At 36.2% G+C, this 17112-nt stretch overlaps 1 protein-coding gene across 36 annotated transcripts in view; it reads right to left on the reverse strand.

Annotated features, from left to right (window-relative positions):
- The window catches only part of RIMS2 (regulating synaptic membrane exocytosis 2), a 503290-nt gene that overhangs the window by 84137 nt on the left and 402041 nt on the right, over positions 1 to 17112 (reverse strand). For 28 of the 36 annotated variants that reach the window (XM_075743530.1, XM_075743545.1, XM_075743546.1 and 25 more), the window contains one exon: positions 16848 to 16948. The exons of 6 other annotated variants lie outside the window; for them this stretch is intronic. In XM_075743530.1, coding sequence (XP_075599645.1) covers positions 16848 to 16948 — 101 coding nt within the window. The remainder of the gene's footprint in view (positions 1 to 16847; positions 16949 to 17112) is intronic. 2 more of the 36 variants (XM_075743521.1, XM_075743517.1) reach the window with 1 other exon arrangement.

Consider the following 17112-nt stretch of genomic DNA (forward strand, 5'->3'; position numbering starts at 1 on the left):
TTACACATTGTCTGAGTTAGTTAGTTACACTCTAGGCATCTGCTGGTTGCCTAACAAAGAAACATCTAGAAACTGAAACTAAATTGTCTTTCTTGCTGGACAAAGCTCAGATACCTCATATTCATGCATTAACTCTGCTCCAAATTGCTCTTCATTCTGATACTAAGGTCTACTTTTGACCTTATAGCTGACTGACTTAATTTTGTTTGGGAAATGGATTATAATAGTAAGGGTTTACTTATATACTTATAATTATATTATAATTATAGTAGCATGTTAGTGTTTCAGTAACTGCAGCACAGCCAACAAAGGAAACATACTGCTTGTCTGACAGAAGCTGTGCTGGCATTTCAGTTTTACATTTGTTTCTTACACTGCAGTTCTATATAAGGCAGTTTCTGAAGTGTTCCTTTGCTCTCTGCCTCTAAAGTATAACGGCACTTCCATTGTGTGAATATTGATTTTTAAAAAGTATTTGGTTCTTTCATGTCATGTGTTCTGACTGTAAAACACAACCATTTTTGCACAATTTTGCACTATTCTGTCTTCATTTTTTGTGTGGCTAAAGTTACCCAAGGCATTACATCTTCATATATTTCATATACTTCCTTGTTTTCATCATCCAAATTTCACTTTCTTTTTTTTCTAAATGTCACCAACTGTATGATAAGATCAACTCTTGGACTGAAAAGGTCATTATTAACCAAGTGCGGTCCACCCATTGTATCTGAAACACCGCTACCGTGTCCCGTCCATCCCACTGCTGTCCCTGCGTACCATGCTGCAGGAGTTTGCGCTGTCTGAATGCACCCTGCTGGGTAACTGCAGCCCGGATCCTGGCTGTAGCATGGCCACAGGTTTGCATCTTCAGACCCAGCTACTACCCTGGGTGGTCCAATTGCCCTCAGAAGAAAACACGGGCATGAGGACAGTAAGGGAGCCTCTTGTGCACTGATAGCTCCTCTGGTTTGGACAAGCAGGAGGTCCAGGCTGTGGTGAAGAGCATCTGCCTACTATGCAGGTTAATTAAATACTGTTTCTTTCTTTTTTTTTTTTCTTCTTTTTTTCTTTTTTTCTTTTTTAAGTAACAGCCATGACAGTAGGAAAATTATCTCCTGGCTTTCTCAATGCTGGAAATACAAGTCTCTCATATCGTAGTAAGGTTAAAACCCAATCAAGACTCATAATATAGGCAGCATTCCGGACTTTATGACCCATAAAGCCATAAGAGTACCCAGCCTGTTCAAGCTGTTTCAACAATAGGAAGTCTGCTGCAAGCAGAGGGGTTGATTAAAAGTTGCTTTTGCACTTTTAATAGTAAGATGATTTTGTCCTATTTTGCTGTGTTGAAGAAGGGGATAAATTTCATGATTACAGATTCTATCAAATAAGGTTTAAAGTTTCTAAAAGCCCTTACCTCTGTGTTAGTAACATAATCAGGAGACCCTAACAAAGTGATAGGTGTTTGTGCCGATACCTTGTAACTGAAATACTTTCCTGTAGTGACAAATTCAAGATTATTAAAGCTGAACAACAAATACCTGTTCTGCTTCCTCATACAACCACCTGTGCAAATATTTTGACCTGTTTGTGAACTGCCACTATATGACTGACAGGCCACGTAGAGCTACAACTGCTCTGAAACTTATTTCTCAGAAGAAACTGTTTTGGAACTTCTAAATCAAAGGGAGTTTTAAAGTGTTTCATATTGCTTTAATCTATTGTTACCATTCTTCCATCTTGGACTATACAGTCATGCAGTTGTCCAGGCAATTGAAATTGTCAGTGATTTCCAACTGTCTTTCTATTTTATTATCTTTTTTTTTTTCTTCCCTGTTTTTATAGTCTATTCATCAGCTTTTATTTGCTAGCATTTACATAGGAACATGCAAATCTGGTCAATGTTTTTACTGATCAAAATGTTGGGAAGATGTTTCAGACAATTGTCCATTGTGCTACTACAAGAAGATTAAAGAACCATTCTGGACTGTTTCAATAGTTCTTCGCCTCACTGACAAAAGCTCTCAAGCAGCCAGAGCACAGCAATTGTATGAAATGTTCTGTAATTTCATCTGTAGCTTTTGGTGCAAGCTCACAGCCTCTAAAGGCATTGCAAGTTTTAGTTACCACACATCATTGGAATGAATGTTATTGGATTGTTTGATTCTTTCTAAAACCTTTGTTAATGGCTGCCTAATGAAATGTGCCATTAAGAATAAAACCAAATACTTACTAATATATACAACAATTTTACATTTATATAAAGCAAAAGATTCTAAGTAATTTTTACAAAATACTACATACAAACAAATATGTAGAGAAAATATATATTTATCTGTAGCTTGCATACGCACAAACCCAAGATGAAGGCTATGATGAATCTGCCCTTACATGTAATTCATACTTAGCCAACTCAATAATCTGTGCTTAACATTTGTCACTCCTGTCACTCCATCAAGGCAGCTGAAGTACAGCTAGCCAGGTCAGCCTCTGCCAGCCCTGCTTGAGCTATATCAGCTGCACATGTCATCCATCAGTCCCTTGGGAGATTTAAGGACTGACCAGGGAGCTTAATTCTTGCAGTGCTCTGGTATTAGGTATATAATAAGCTCCAGAGTTGCCTTGGGCTTCTCAATACAGAGCTGCAACCAGTTCTAGCTCATACTAATTCTTGGCTGCTGATCCTCACTTCTGCTTTGTTGTCCTGGATCCTATCCTATCTTCCTCCCTTTTATTCCTAATTCTTGGATCTTGCTTGCTTAGCCCTATATTTTGCTTCTGATGAGCCCCATTGGCACTGTTCCAACCCTGTTCTCCCTTCAGCCAGTCCTTGATTTGCATTAGGCATCCCTTAATCTCCTGACTCTGGCCCTGCTGCACCTCTCTTGGCATTCTTATATTGCATTAGCATAAAAGAAAGAGCTACACACGGTGCTGCTACTTCTAAGCAGTATGGTGCCTGAACCGATAAATCTAGCTGGAGGTACAGTGGTTCCCTGTACATTCATTCCTTACTCCCATTCCTTATCCAACATATTTTTTTCCCATTATTCAGAACATTCCAATCTACTACTACCTTGAAATAAAGAACTGACTGTAACCTGATTTGCAACATCCATCTTCTAAACCATCTTAATCTCCAGTAAAGTTAGGCCACCAATTGAAACATGTTGGTAAAAAGGAACACACGTATTTCTATTGAACATGTGAAAAAAATCTACTTCAAAAGTTCTCGCATCTTTCCCTTAGTGGTTTGGTGCCATCTATTTATCTATTTCACTAACCACTGCTCATGTGTTGAGTCTTACAAAGACGCTCCTAAATCCCGATTTTGCTACGGGACTAAGCCATGTTGCAAACAGCATCCTACTGCTAAATTAATAAATCGAAACAAAATGATGGAAAAGATGAAGCAAGTCAGCAGGGGGCCTTGTCAGCAAAGAAAAGCCTTGGTTGTATTGACTGGAACATAACCAGTAGATCAAGGGGAGTGACTATTCCCCGTTACTCAGCATTCTTTAGACCACATCTAGAATATTGGATCCAGTTTTGAGACCCAAAGTACAACAATGACATCAATAAACTAGAATGAGTTTATTGGAGGGCCACCAAGATGATGGGGGCTAGCGCATTTGCCCTGTGAAGAGAGGCTGGGGGAAGCTGGGCTTGTTCTGCCTGGAGAAGTGATGGCTTTGGGAGTACCTAATGGCAACCTGCCAGGTCATACAGGGAGGATATCAAAAAGGCAGAGCCAAGCAATTCACAGCAGCTATGACTGGTATAAGGTGGCACATTTTTACCATATGTACAGTGAAGCAGTGGATCAGGTTGCCCGGAGAAGTTGTGCAGTTTTCATCCTTGAAAGTTTTCAAAACATGACTGGATAAAGCCCTGAGCAACCTGTACTGATCTCACAGCTGACCCTGCCTTAAGCTAAGGGTTGGACTAGACAGCTCCTGAGGTCCCCTCCAACTCAAATTATTCTGTCATCCTATGGGTCAAGGTGATCCAGGAGCTGAATAAGAAACTGCAAGGCCAGCAGTAATGCGGAAGCCACCAGTGGATCATTAAGGACAACTGGAAATCTAGAGGGAGGTAGTCCGGATGCAAGCCAAATCAAAAGACAAAAAATCACCCGCTTCACATACGTTGGCATAGGGTGCAATTTTTTAAAGAACTCCCTAAGTGCACAATATGAAATAAAGATAGGAGACCACTAGGAAGTGTTCTGGGATTACGTCAAGAAGAATTTACAGAACTTGCAAATATTTGGTAAAGTAGAAAGCAGTACGGTTGTTCTTAAGTATTTAGGTCTTGTAGTGAGCTTGAGAATTAGCTTGCCAACAGGTTTGTCTTCCTACAAAAAAATCTGTTCCTGCAGTCAGTTTCAAAACACCAAGTAGTTTCTTGTTCTGATGATCTTTTCCATACAATATGACTTTCGGAAGATCAAGACAACCTCTAATTTCAGCTGCACTGATATCTGTTCCGGAATCAAGCTGTTATTGATGCAGAATTAATTCACAAAGATAGCTTCATCCTGTCTGGGGAACTAAGTGTTCTTATTTCATCTTACTTGAAGTCAAGGCCAAATTTTACAAATTTTGAAAGAAGAGAGCACTGAAAACTTTCTGCTGGGGTATATAAAGTTACTACATTCTTCCAAAGACTTCAAAATCACAAAGACACTTTTTAAAATTCCATATCTCCTACGAAAAACACAGTGGGTAAAACATCTGTTGTTTAAGGTAAAGTAGAAGACAAGTAAAACAACACAGGAACAATTCTAAGCATCACCTCAAAAAAATTCTTAAAAGGCAATCCAAGATGTGTTACACACTGGAGTGAAAAGACAAGGTTTATAATAGCCAAGCAAGCATCTCATAGTATCTCATCAAAAGCTACCTTAAAGTCACAACTCAGAGAGAGAGCTTATACTCCAAATCATCAAGTCATTGGAACAGGACTCTGGGACATGGCATTTCATAATAACAAGAAGCTACCACCACTGGCCTGCGTCCTTTGGTGGTATGCTTCATGTACTATATAACTAGACATCTACTTTAAAACCAAAAAGAACTGATTTCTATTATCCATCAAGGAAAGTAACTGAGATTTTTAAGAAGTATTTTCTTAGTCTGAATATTAATGTAAGATGATCTTTTCCATGGTTCTAGTTGATTCTGACAGATTAAATGAGGTAGAAGAGATAATATATAACATACAGCTAAGGTGAAACAGCTGTAATTGACTATATAAATTGGAATGAATAGAAAATTTCATCTCCTGTGGATGGACTTCACCTTGTTACAAGATCTGATGAGTCCAACATGCCTTAACAAGTTATAGATGAACCACAGAATCCTCTCATATAGCCAGAATATTCCCAACAATTTTTGAACAAAAGCAAAGATCTTGAAGAGATATGAGTCTCTCTCTAAATGAGATAATAGCTTCCAAAGAAGAACCCTTTAATGAGAATTAAGGGTAGAAGGATGTACAAAAATCAGTTCCCCTTTTCTAACATGAAAGTAATTCAGGAAAGGAGGCGAAAAGGAAAATAAACCAAAGCTCTTTCTAAGATTTATTTGAAACATTTTCTATCCAAATTCCCTTTCATACTGCTGACCTTCTCCTGATTTTTAACTGCTGTTTAAAACAGGGCAGAGTCAGTCACCAAGTTTCACTTTAGAGAAACAGGTCCACAGCCTGGTTTTGTGATGATGAGTTATAAAATCTTGATGTAGATCTTCTCAAACTTCCCAGCATCTTTTTAACTGCCACATATTAACTTTCTGACTGTCTTATACAGAAGGAAGAAAATCTATTTAAAAAAGAGATCAGTAATGCTTTAGCATTCCAGAACACTGTGCCAAGTCTCCTGAAGATGCATCATCATGGGCACTGCTCATTGTAAAAAATCTGAGCTGTTCAAGTCAGGCTGATTACAAAAATGCAGGTGTCCAGGGCTTCACAATCTACTGTGCAATTGCATTCAATGGTAGCTCCAGTGCTTTATCTCCTGGTGCATGTTTGTTAGGACAAACTGGTGAGCCTGCCTACGGTTACTCACTTGCTCAATGGGTTCAGTTTCAGTGATAACTCTTAATTCTGTTTCCGGTCCTTTTTGGTCTCCTAACTCTAGTGAATCCTACTTACATCAGATAAACAGAGTCAAAGTGTGCTTCCCGTATTTGTTTCTGTTCCTCAAGTGGTTCACATGCCATTTCTGTTGTCACTTCATTCAAAATCTCTTGCACTTCGTACAGTCCTGCCATCCAGGCAACAGCTTATTTTTTAAAGAGGGTAAGAAGACAGGATTTCTGTTTAAACAAGTCCTCTTTTGTCTCTGATTGTTCTACCTAATGTGGGCTTAACACGTTACTTTGCAAACACAAGCTAGGAAGTCAACAATATCTGTTTTAAAGAGTTCTCATTTAACCTGGATTTTAAACTACATTTTCATAATTGTTTTTTTTTTAGTCCTTGGGTCTCTCACAAAAACAAAGAAGATGGAAAGGCAACCATCTTTTCTTATCACAGAATTTCTGTTTCATTACACTTTATTTCACCCCAAAAGACTGTTAAGTATTTCAGCATACCTGATGGATGAAAACAGAGACATGAACTTCCCCCTTAATCCTACTTTCTCTGTGTAACATTTAAATATGACTTTCACCAAATTCGTCCTGGGACACGGCACCTTCAAAGGAATTCATGTTGAAGGGAACAGCTGGATTGCCACATGGCCCATCTGGTGAGTGCTTATTCCTGTAAGCAGCAGTGCCTCAGGACCACGAGTAACACAATTGCTGAAGAACAGGATATAAATATATCTCTGTATGATTCCACTTTATAAGTCCTTAAATCCATAGATAACAGAGGGTAGCCTCCAAAATCAAGCGTGATTTGAGGGAAGGTCCAATTATCCTTTTTCTTAATCTCTTGTTTTCACTGATTATTGGGATATATCTCGGAAAATCCTTGTATAAGACATACATGAGCTCAAGTCTCTACAAATTTTCTGCTGATTCATCTCTAGCTAAAGGGGAAACAAATCTGCAAGATGTAGATGTACATCTCCTTATCCCTCCACAGGCAAATTAAACTGCTTAGAAAACATTACTTTTCCCTAAAATGTATTTCCTCAGCAGCTTTACCCTTGTTATATTACAACTAGGGGGAAAAAGACTGCAGGGAGATCCTGAGCATGCAAACTGCTCCTAGGGAACAGAAAAACTGAACTCTCTCTTTTTCTCTTTAGTCATTGTGCTTCGATTCTCAAAAAAGGAGTAATTAAAAAACATGTATTACATAAGTCTGTCTTATCGCATTGTAAATATTGTAATAATTTACCTCTTTGCTTGCTTGTAAGGTTAATTTGAATTCACTTTTACAGAAAATATGCAACATCTATTAACATTACTTACAACTTCAACTTCACCACATAAAACACTTTAACAGTAGGATAATTATATGTAACATTTCTTGAAAAGAAAGAAAAAATAATTCAGTTGAAACTGTATGAGAAATTTAGATCATTTCACAAGACAGCTATCTATGTTGGAATTATTTTGGCGTCAAAACCTTCCGTGAATGCTTTTGAAGATTTTAAATGTCTATGAATTATTAGAACCCTTGAAGTTATTTTCATTTTACAGATGTTTCCTTAGTATAGCATTAGCATCTCATTTCCTAAATTTATGTGACTAGAAACTAGCTTAGAAGTGGGAAAAGAAACATTTCTAACTGCGTCATAAAATCCACCCAAGTTACTTCTTGAAACTGAATGCCAGTCTGTTTACCAGAGGTGAATTTACGTTATCGTCTCTTAGATACAGAAAACTATGTCAGAGTGTTTTGAATTTTGTTTTTAGAAAATCATATTCAAACTAAGTAACGTGCAGATATTATTAATTAGCTAGTTGCTTCAGATTAGACTGCAGAAGTATGCAAATCACCAGAATTGTTTTTTACCTGATGGCATGTGTCACTGGAGAGAACAGAAACAGGATGATGCATCCTCGTTCTCTGAAATTTAATGGATCTAAGATACTCTATACAACAAAATGAATACAACATCTTTTAAAGATTTTACACAGTTTGAAGAAAACACAGATTGAACTCCATGACAAAACTGTGTATGTTTGGCTGTGTGATAGATGAATATTTTTCCCTCCAAATCAACTGACTCTGGAAGAAACAGAATTTTCAAACTTCTTTTCAGCATGATACTTAAGGTTATTAGATGAAAAATCTATATATGTTCAAGGCAAAGATTTAGGACAAGAAGCTCTTTTAAGAAAAAAAAAAAAGAGGTTTTGTTTATGTAGATTTTATTTGATAATTTTGTCTAAAATTTCATTTTCTACTGTCATGGAATACTAATAGTAGAATAAGTTTGCTGCAATAATTTAACTATTCTACTTTTTGTATTACAAAAATAAACACTTTTTTGGGTGCATCATTAGTGTGCTCAGAAGTAAGGATTAAATTGTCAGAACTGCTCCCCCACACACACCTGTTCTTATTTTCTGGTATTATTTGCTGATTCCAGACTGTCAGTGAAAGCTCCGGTAAAATAACGATTTCCATCTGCAGGAGGAAGATTATATTCCTTCTGATGTATTACTAAAGAAGATGTTCTATTGCTTAACACTAAATCAATATTAATTCTTGTAAGTAAAGATTTTACTTCCAACAAATGACAGTCAGAAATACCATAGGTTAGAAGGGCCACCGAGAAAATTTCATGTTTTAGTAATATTTTCACTAGAAATGTTGCTGAAGGCATTAAGGCTTTATGAAGGAAAGACCTCTCTATGCTGAGACTTCAAAGCCCTGACCCTACTTTGATTAGCCCTGATGTGAAGAACCAGCTTTTACAGAATAATGGTGGTGTGTTACATATCCATGCAAATCCTCCACGCATACTACTTGCAATACAGATGCTTGAAGTCACAGTTATATTCACTAAAATTAACTGCAAGACATTATGTGGTACAAGAACCAAAGAAATGCAATGCCTTGGGGAAATCTGATAGAGATACATAGCCTTTTTCTTGCATGACAGAGAGCAAAAATTCCTCAAAACCACAAATCTGTTGTTTGGAAAAAGTTTGATAAACTGGCAAAATTTCCACTGATAACTTTGGGGCTGCTATGAAAGCAAATCAACCCATTTAATAAACAGAAGCACTTGCAGATGCTGGACCTAAGAAAACATCCACACTGCTAAAACCACTTCACAGATCTCATCATTATAGCCAGAACGTTTTCAGTGAAGAATTACAAATGATAAGAGTAAAACCTGGGGGAACCCTCCATACCATAAGGTATGTCCCAGGAGTACCTTCTCAAGGTGCTGCAGCCCAGGAGAGGGGCTGGGTGGCCTCTGAACCACCCCCTGCGAAGCAGACCAGCAAAGGTCCTGCTTCTTCGCTTTGAACCCTACACGTTTAAGCAGGCTCCAAGCAAGCGCTGCACTGGGACTTCAGGTCTATCCTTTCTACTTGCATGCCACGCTAGCCTTGATTTTTCAAGGTCGCTAGCCTAGCAAATTGATCTAGCAAACACGTTTCCATCTAGCTGGAACCACTGCTATACCCTTGTTATCTTTCCCATGTGAATAATGTCCTTTTTGCGCCTATTCTGCCAGCCACAGAGTTAAGTAACACAAACTGCAATCTGGTGTGATGTATGTTATCATAGATTGCTATTCTCATTTCTTGGAGTTCTCTGACTGTTGCAGCAATTCAATTAACTTCATATATTTTCTATTTTTGAATGTCACACTTTGGCACCCAGATATTTACTACATATTTCCCAGTCAATTTTCTTTCTTGTTTTCTGTAGATTTTTCTCATTTATTATCAGCATAACATCAGTTTCAGTACATCTTAGGTAATTAATTCAGGCACAATCACACTATTTTATACATTAATTGTTACTCAGTTCAATAGCGTCTTGGCAATTTGCAGCTTAAATTCAGATAAGAACTGTAAACAAAAATAATTGAGTTTACTATGAAAAGATAGCCATTCTGAACCAAAACAGACTAATGGTTTAGCAATTCATGTGTCTCTACAAAGCAGTTCTGAAAGGAAAAGATTTTCTGTTACAAGAAGGATAAGAGGATTTAAGATAAATTGCAGTGTTTACTCTGGCTGGAAATTGGTCAAAACAGCACCCAGGTGATTTTTAAATGTGATTATTAAGGGAATGGTTACAATTACTTAATTGAATCTGGCTTTGATAGAAATCTTTTTATTTTTATGTATATTTGATATATATGTGTTTGATAAAATATTTTTTTTCTGGAAAATATTTGCTTTTTGCAAAAGAATATTTAATTCATTGCTGTAAGAGTAAAACTCAAGACTCTGTGTTACACTTAGTATTTTTCGTGCTTGTTTTTTGTGGTTTTTTTGTTGTTTTTTTTTTTAAATGGAAAACCGTAATTTTCTGCTATTGAAATCCCTTTTTTCCAATAAACTCCACTAACCAATAGAAATTCAGAGCCAAAATAGACTGATGATTTTATTTATTTTTTTTATTTTTTTTTTATTATTTTATTATTCAGGAGTAATTTTTTCTCTTTGAGATTTATTGTAAAATTATAAGGTACTTTAACAACATTTTATAATGTATTTAACCTCTGCTTTCTAGATATAAGATAAGCAATAGAAGCTGACACAAAAACTAAGAAAATGGCTGACACCAGAAAGTACCTGCTGACAGATAAAGGCAGCCAGTATCAGTCTACTTTCAGATGTTTGTACTTCAGCCATCACCATATCTGAATGCAGTATTTATGTTAACCACGGTACTACATTTAAGAATACCCTAAATCTCTGATAGACACGCAGATACTGAAAATTGAAAAATAAATTAGAAAAGCATCAAAATCAAAATAAATTAAAGAGACCTTGAATTAAATGAAAAAGAAGAAAGCAACAGAAATCTTTTCTGAGAGTCTGCATATCATTGACTAAAGAAGAAAATACTAGAAATCACACCAAATGCACATCTGTATTCAAAGTCACTAAATTACTTTCACCCCATCAGCACAATACAGTTTGATAAAAATAGAAATGAAAGAAGAGATGTTTTCTGTATTGCTATGCATATAGAACTCAAATCTAGAATTCTGAATTTGTTTCATCTAGCTACATTTTTAAGTCTTATAACTGAAATTTAAATCCTGTATTTATGGGAACCATAACTGCAACATCAGCAATTTATTCCACAAAATTTTTATATTAAAAATACAATAAAATACTTGATTGAAAATATAAATGCTATTAGCACTGTGGGCCTGAGACATTCTCTCTGCCATTGAGTAGTAAAATTCCTTACATATCACAAATGAGCACGATTAATTAGGCAACCTGAGTGCTCACAGGCTGTTGAGAGTGACAGGACCTGTCCTTCCAGACCAGACAGCTGGTTTAGCCACCATTTCTTGTCCAAAAATACAATTACTGACTAGTCCATAGGAAAGCACAAAAACCATGGAACAGGCAACAAATAAATAGTTTCCTCATATGGAAAAATCTTTGTTAGTCTAATTGGTGTTTGGTTTATTTCCTGAAGCAAAGAGCTTATTGCTGTGGAGGTGGGGAAGGAGAAGACGAAGGGACCCAATAAAACCACGCAGAGTTATTCCCATTTATAAGCCTATTGAATGCTGCTGGTTAGGCCCTTAGTTTCACAGGTATTTTGTAGAAATTAACTGCATGGAATATTTGTGTTATCTGTGTTAATTTTTGCTGCCTTAATTATTCTTCAGCATAGCTGCATTCTAATTATTTCATCTTTCCAAGTTTTATCCAGATATCTAAAATTTTAAAATTTAAACTGGTATGTTAAAAAGAAATGTATACAAAATAGATTTCCAGTTTCTGCACTGTTTTGAGGGAATATGGATATCTAACCTAGACTCCATTTTTCATTTACTATTTTGAATATTTCTAGTTACATCCTTAACAACAGAAGTTGTAAGAAACAATCATAGGATCAAAGAGATATATTCATAATTATTATAAATTATCAAATTATTACCGGGCATATCATGAGTTTCCCAGAACTCCCAAACTCTAAGCTTAAATTTTCAAAAACAACTGCCAATTCAAAACCAATATAAATCAACTACAGCTTATAAAGAGTAAGAATATCAAAGGTCTCATCATTCTATTAGCCTGGAAGTTTGTTCAACTCCTCCTCCGCAAGGGTTTAAAGAAGAAAAGTGACAAGTGTTTCTGCTAGCAATCTTTTCTGCCCTGTGTACTGCTCTGTTTGGATTTCTAAGGAGGAGACAAGGGCATCCCCAAAACACCATCAAATCAAATGTTTCAATCAACAACACAGGTCAAAGGATACCACATGTAGCTGTACCAATGACACAACTACTTACTGCAGGTTTCAGAGGAAAAAGGCACTTCTTGGACACTTTTGCATATTGTGACAAGATTGATAGTTAAGGAGAACTGCTTTTGATGTATTCAAACTCAACGTCCTCCACCTCCAGTGTTACAGCTCTTACCTTTTGCACATTCTCTCACACAGGTAGACCACAAGGTGGTACTTGATTCATTCCTGAATCAGTGTCTCAGTCTGAAGAACTGCAGCTTTTCAGTGTCTGCATGCTCCAAGGGCATTTCAGCTGCACCTACATCACTCAAATGAACTGAGCGCATACTTAACTCTTCTTTTCCACAGTTTAATTTGTCTTGGTCTTGCTAACAGGTTAGAAGACCGCAAAGTGGCACGCTAGTATGCCTAAAACTACTAGTCTCCTACATCAAACACAGAGAATTGTGTTCATACCTAAAATCTGAATGGTGGTTATTAACAGATACTGCAGCATTACATACATCTGATGATGTAGAAAGGCTTATCATCAATATGAATCATTAAAAAGGTGGAGTTGGAAAGTCCTTTTTGGTGTCCTGTATTATTCTCTGTTTGGTGTACTGTTTTCTCCATTTGGCTAAATAATCTTGTCACCAGTTCTACAAAAATTTCAGTTTTGATCTGGTCTTTTACCTCTTTTACCCCAACTTTGTTCCTTGTTGCTCTAATATACTGTATTCCTAATTACTATATTACTGACTATTACTAATTGCTATATTATATAACTGGATCTCTCTGCCTTTTTGTAGGTCATTATTTTCTCCTAATAAAACAAATACAATGAGCCTTATGATACTTTAAATGTATGTCAGCTAGTTGCCAGTCTGGTTTACCTTTGTTTCTAAAGAAAACAATCATTTTTCACTATTCTAACTCCTACATAAATCCAACCCCGTTTAGTCTGGCATTCAACACCTTTAGTTGCTCAGACCCTTTTGTAGTGGCTAATATGACCTGAGCTGATGGAATTCTCTCTTGATTCTACACTGATTTCACATTGATTGCAAACACTCCTAGGGCTCCACATACAAGAAGTATCTTCTCTTTTTTTCTCACTAGCAACAAAGCTTTTCAACTCTCCCTAGTTGATGCACTGGGAACGTTCCAGGCATGGGGGCAAGGAGAGAGGAATGGCATGGTTCCTCCCAGGCTTTATGCTTCATTTGTCAGTAGGGATTCCTGAGTCTGAGCAGTGGTGGGAATGGCTGGGAGGAGTTACTCACCAAGCATATTGATTTGTTTGCCAGAAGAGCTAATGGCAGCAGAACCAAGCAAGAAGCAAGGCAGAGAGTTTCAAAGAAGTTTTAAGAGGTGGTTTGGGAATTGACTTCAAAAGCCAGATCAACCAAATGAGTCCAGAGTGAATCTAGCACGCTGCTCACTCAGCTTCTCTGGGCGCCCATCGTGGCCCTTCCCTCTCCACATCTTGCCTAAACACTGAAGGACTGGGAAGCTTAGTTTTTATACAAAACAATGAACTAGTCCTAGAAAGATTCTTGAGGAAAATTACATAAATCAGGCTAGTGTGGCAGAGCCACAGTATGGTAAATGGCTATTTTTTCCTCTGGTGGAACACTCTTGTGCTACTGTGCTTTTTTTTGTGCATTACTAGAACTCAGGTTTTCCTGCATGTCAACTTCCAACAGCACTGCAATTCAGACTTTAGTATATCTATCTCCTATTTAGTACAATTCTACTAGTACTCAATATTCAGAGTACTTTTACCTAATCCCGAATGCCTGCGCTGTTTTTCCTCTCATTTCTCCTTAGTTGTAAATATGTTTATATGAAAATCAAACATATCGCTTGCCTTCCTTATGTCTGTGCTGAAACCGTACTTAAGCAACTTCTGCATTTAAGGAAATAACCCTTTTACACAATATATTACCTGCCAAACTCATGTATACAAAATATTATGGAAGCAAAATTCTTAGTTTTCAAAAAAATAATGAGGCATGTATATGAATAATAAAAATACAATCTGCAATTTTATCAATCATGAGGAAAAAATAACTTCTAAGAATACAGATATCTGGAAATAAACTTTTCCCACAAGCCTCTTCCTGTATGACTATGCACCATAGAAGTGCATGTACCTTCCTCTAAAGTCTCTAGTACAGACTTCCAGAGGCAGAATAAAACTAGAGAGGTATAATACAGGATGCCTATTTTAATATTTTATATAACTTCTACTGTTATAGGTTCTGCTTTCTCATCAAGGGAGGATATTTTTTCTTAACTCAAAGTAATCATGAGGGACGTCCAGTTGCTGTTGACTTCCATTTAAAGAAAGAAATAGAACAGAAATGTGAAAGAAAATTCTACGTGCTTGCTTTCCTGAATGTCGGTTCATGCCTACTTAATGACATTTTTCTCAGGCATGGCACACTTGACAGCCTGCTTGTGCCAGTTGACAGATTTAAAAAATCAAAGTCACTGTATAGTATACAGAACATGAGATTTCAGTCAGCATTTGACATATGTATTTCAGTTCATGATTCCAGAAGAATTTTTATAGAAACCAGGTATATAAATTGTACTTACTCATTTTCTGTCTCTAGATAATACAAACACTTAATTAAGGGGAATTGAAGCAGTGGTAGTAAAAAAGCAAAGACGGAACTCTCATATGGCTTACGAGAGTTATGGTTCTCATATGGCTTTAAAACTACACAATTTTAAGAATGCATTTCAAATTAATACATATATGTGAATATTCAGTGTCTAGTTCCACAAGTTCATTGATAGAAAAAAGAACTCATTTTCAAATACTGAAACTACACTTTGGCAGAAGAGTAAATTAACTGTTTATTTCTGGAGACAATTTGTTTGATGTGTGCAATAAATAAATCACCATTTTCATAAAATAATTCCATTTATAATTTTCCTTTTTAATACATTCCAATAATACTGAAGGTAAAATTTTAATAAAAATATAAAAGATGTATAGTGAGGCCCAATAATATGGTGTGGGTGAAATGGAAAAACAAGGGTAGGAAATATTTCCTTAGGTAGTTATAGTCTATCTATCTCCTTCACATGAGAGACCATTTATTCTCTTTACTCCATACCAGTCCTACTTCTGACTCAAATTTCAGTCAAGCATTGAGGGAGCAGGAAAATTAGCAGAATAAGTCTGGTTATACATACAATACATAAAGTCATATTTCTGTGGTACATACAATCATAAGACTTGCGAGAAGGTCTGCTCACAGTATTACGCTCATATCTAAAAGGTCACACCTTTCAAAGTCAACAATATAGACAACGTGAAAATAATTTTGCCAGAAGCATCAACATAAAACAAGCATCTAAACATGACAGTATACCAAGTCCCTTCTACATGTTAATAAAAATTCCTATGCCTTCTGTAGTAAAAACTACATTTGTAAAATATGCAGAGAGTCATGCAGTACATCTACAGAGTTTTTAAGTATTTTAAGCCTTTTTCACAGTTTTCATTTTGTTTTGTCAATTCTAACTATCTTCATTATTAGGGTTTTCCATTTTGTCATGGGCTTTGCTAAAGCTCTTCCTCTATTTTCCCCACACTGAAATGTATATCATAATTATATCATGTATATCAGTCTACATTATCTGCAAAACTAATAATACTTAATAAATGTGATGATTTCTTTGTCTTCAAATATTAAGTGGCTCAGTTTACAGTAACATTGCCAATCCTTGGATCAAGGAACTACATCCTGGAAATAAAAGTCTAAAACAGACTTCTCTTCCTCAGCCAGCTTTTATAGGTCAGAAGTCTCGTGTTTCCCACTTACAATCTGACCTCAATTAATGAAGCTTTTTTAGAGGACAGATTATTTTTGTATAATGGAAGTTTAAATTGAAAATATTTTGATTATTTTAATTAACACACTGTATATGACATGACCCTGTTCCAGATAGCAGGAAATTTTGGATAGTATATTTGGGGCTATACTGCTATGAAACAATTCAGATTTTTGGCAAATTGCCACAGCTGTGGAGGAAGCTTGTGTTGATGGATAAAATACTTTTCCAAAAGCTAAACTGTCATTATTAAACTAAGTAACAGGTTTCAATAGATTAAGATAACCCTGTGTTCAACTATATGAAAGCCGTGAGCAGGTTTCAATAGCTCTTATTCCATCCGTCATTCAATAAACCCCTCTTTTCCTTCTCTTTGAGCTTTTAAATCATGGCCCTATTGTTCATTCCAATGGATAATTACACTGCCACTTTTATTTGATTTAAATTATTCTTTTTAAATTTTTATAATCAAGAACACTCTGTACTAAGGGTTTTGCTGCACGTTTCCGATAATTTTATTATAGACACACAAGAAACTTTTACTGAAGAAACCAGCTCCCACTCATCTATTGCTTTCTAAAAGGATATTGGATATTTCAGTTTAGCATATTTTGTTGCTTTTCAAAACAAAACTCCCTTGCCTTAGAATGATAATCTTGTTCCAGCCTGGAATCTGATCCTGCTACCTGTTTGTACTTGCTCATTTTCATTTGGCGATTCCTCTCTTCTACATCCATTGCACCTGTTAAGTTAAAAAAAAAAAAAAAAAAAATAAATACACAACAGTCCTCAATTCTAAGTTTAATGTTATGCTCATGGAAGTTCTAACAGAAAGAGATGAAAGCTTGTTTACTTAAATTACAGTGTATGAATTTAGTTTCTGAATTACAATTTTGCAGAAAACCA

The sequence above is a fragment of the Balearica regulorum genome, chromosome 2 (assembly GCF_011004875.1).
Source record: "Balearica regulorum gibbericeps isolate bBalReg1 chromosome 2, bBalReg1.pri, whole genome shotgun sequence".
Classification (NCBI taxonomy): Eukaryota; Metazoa; Chordata; class Aves; order Gruiformes; family Gruidae; genus Balearica; species Balearica regulorum.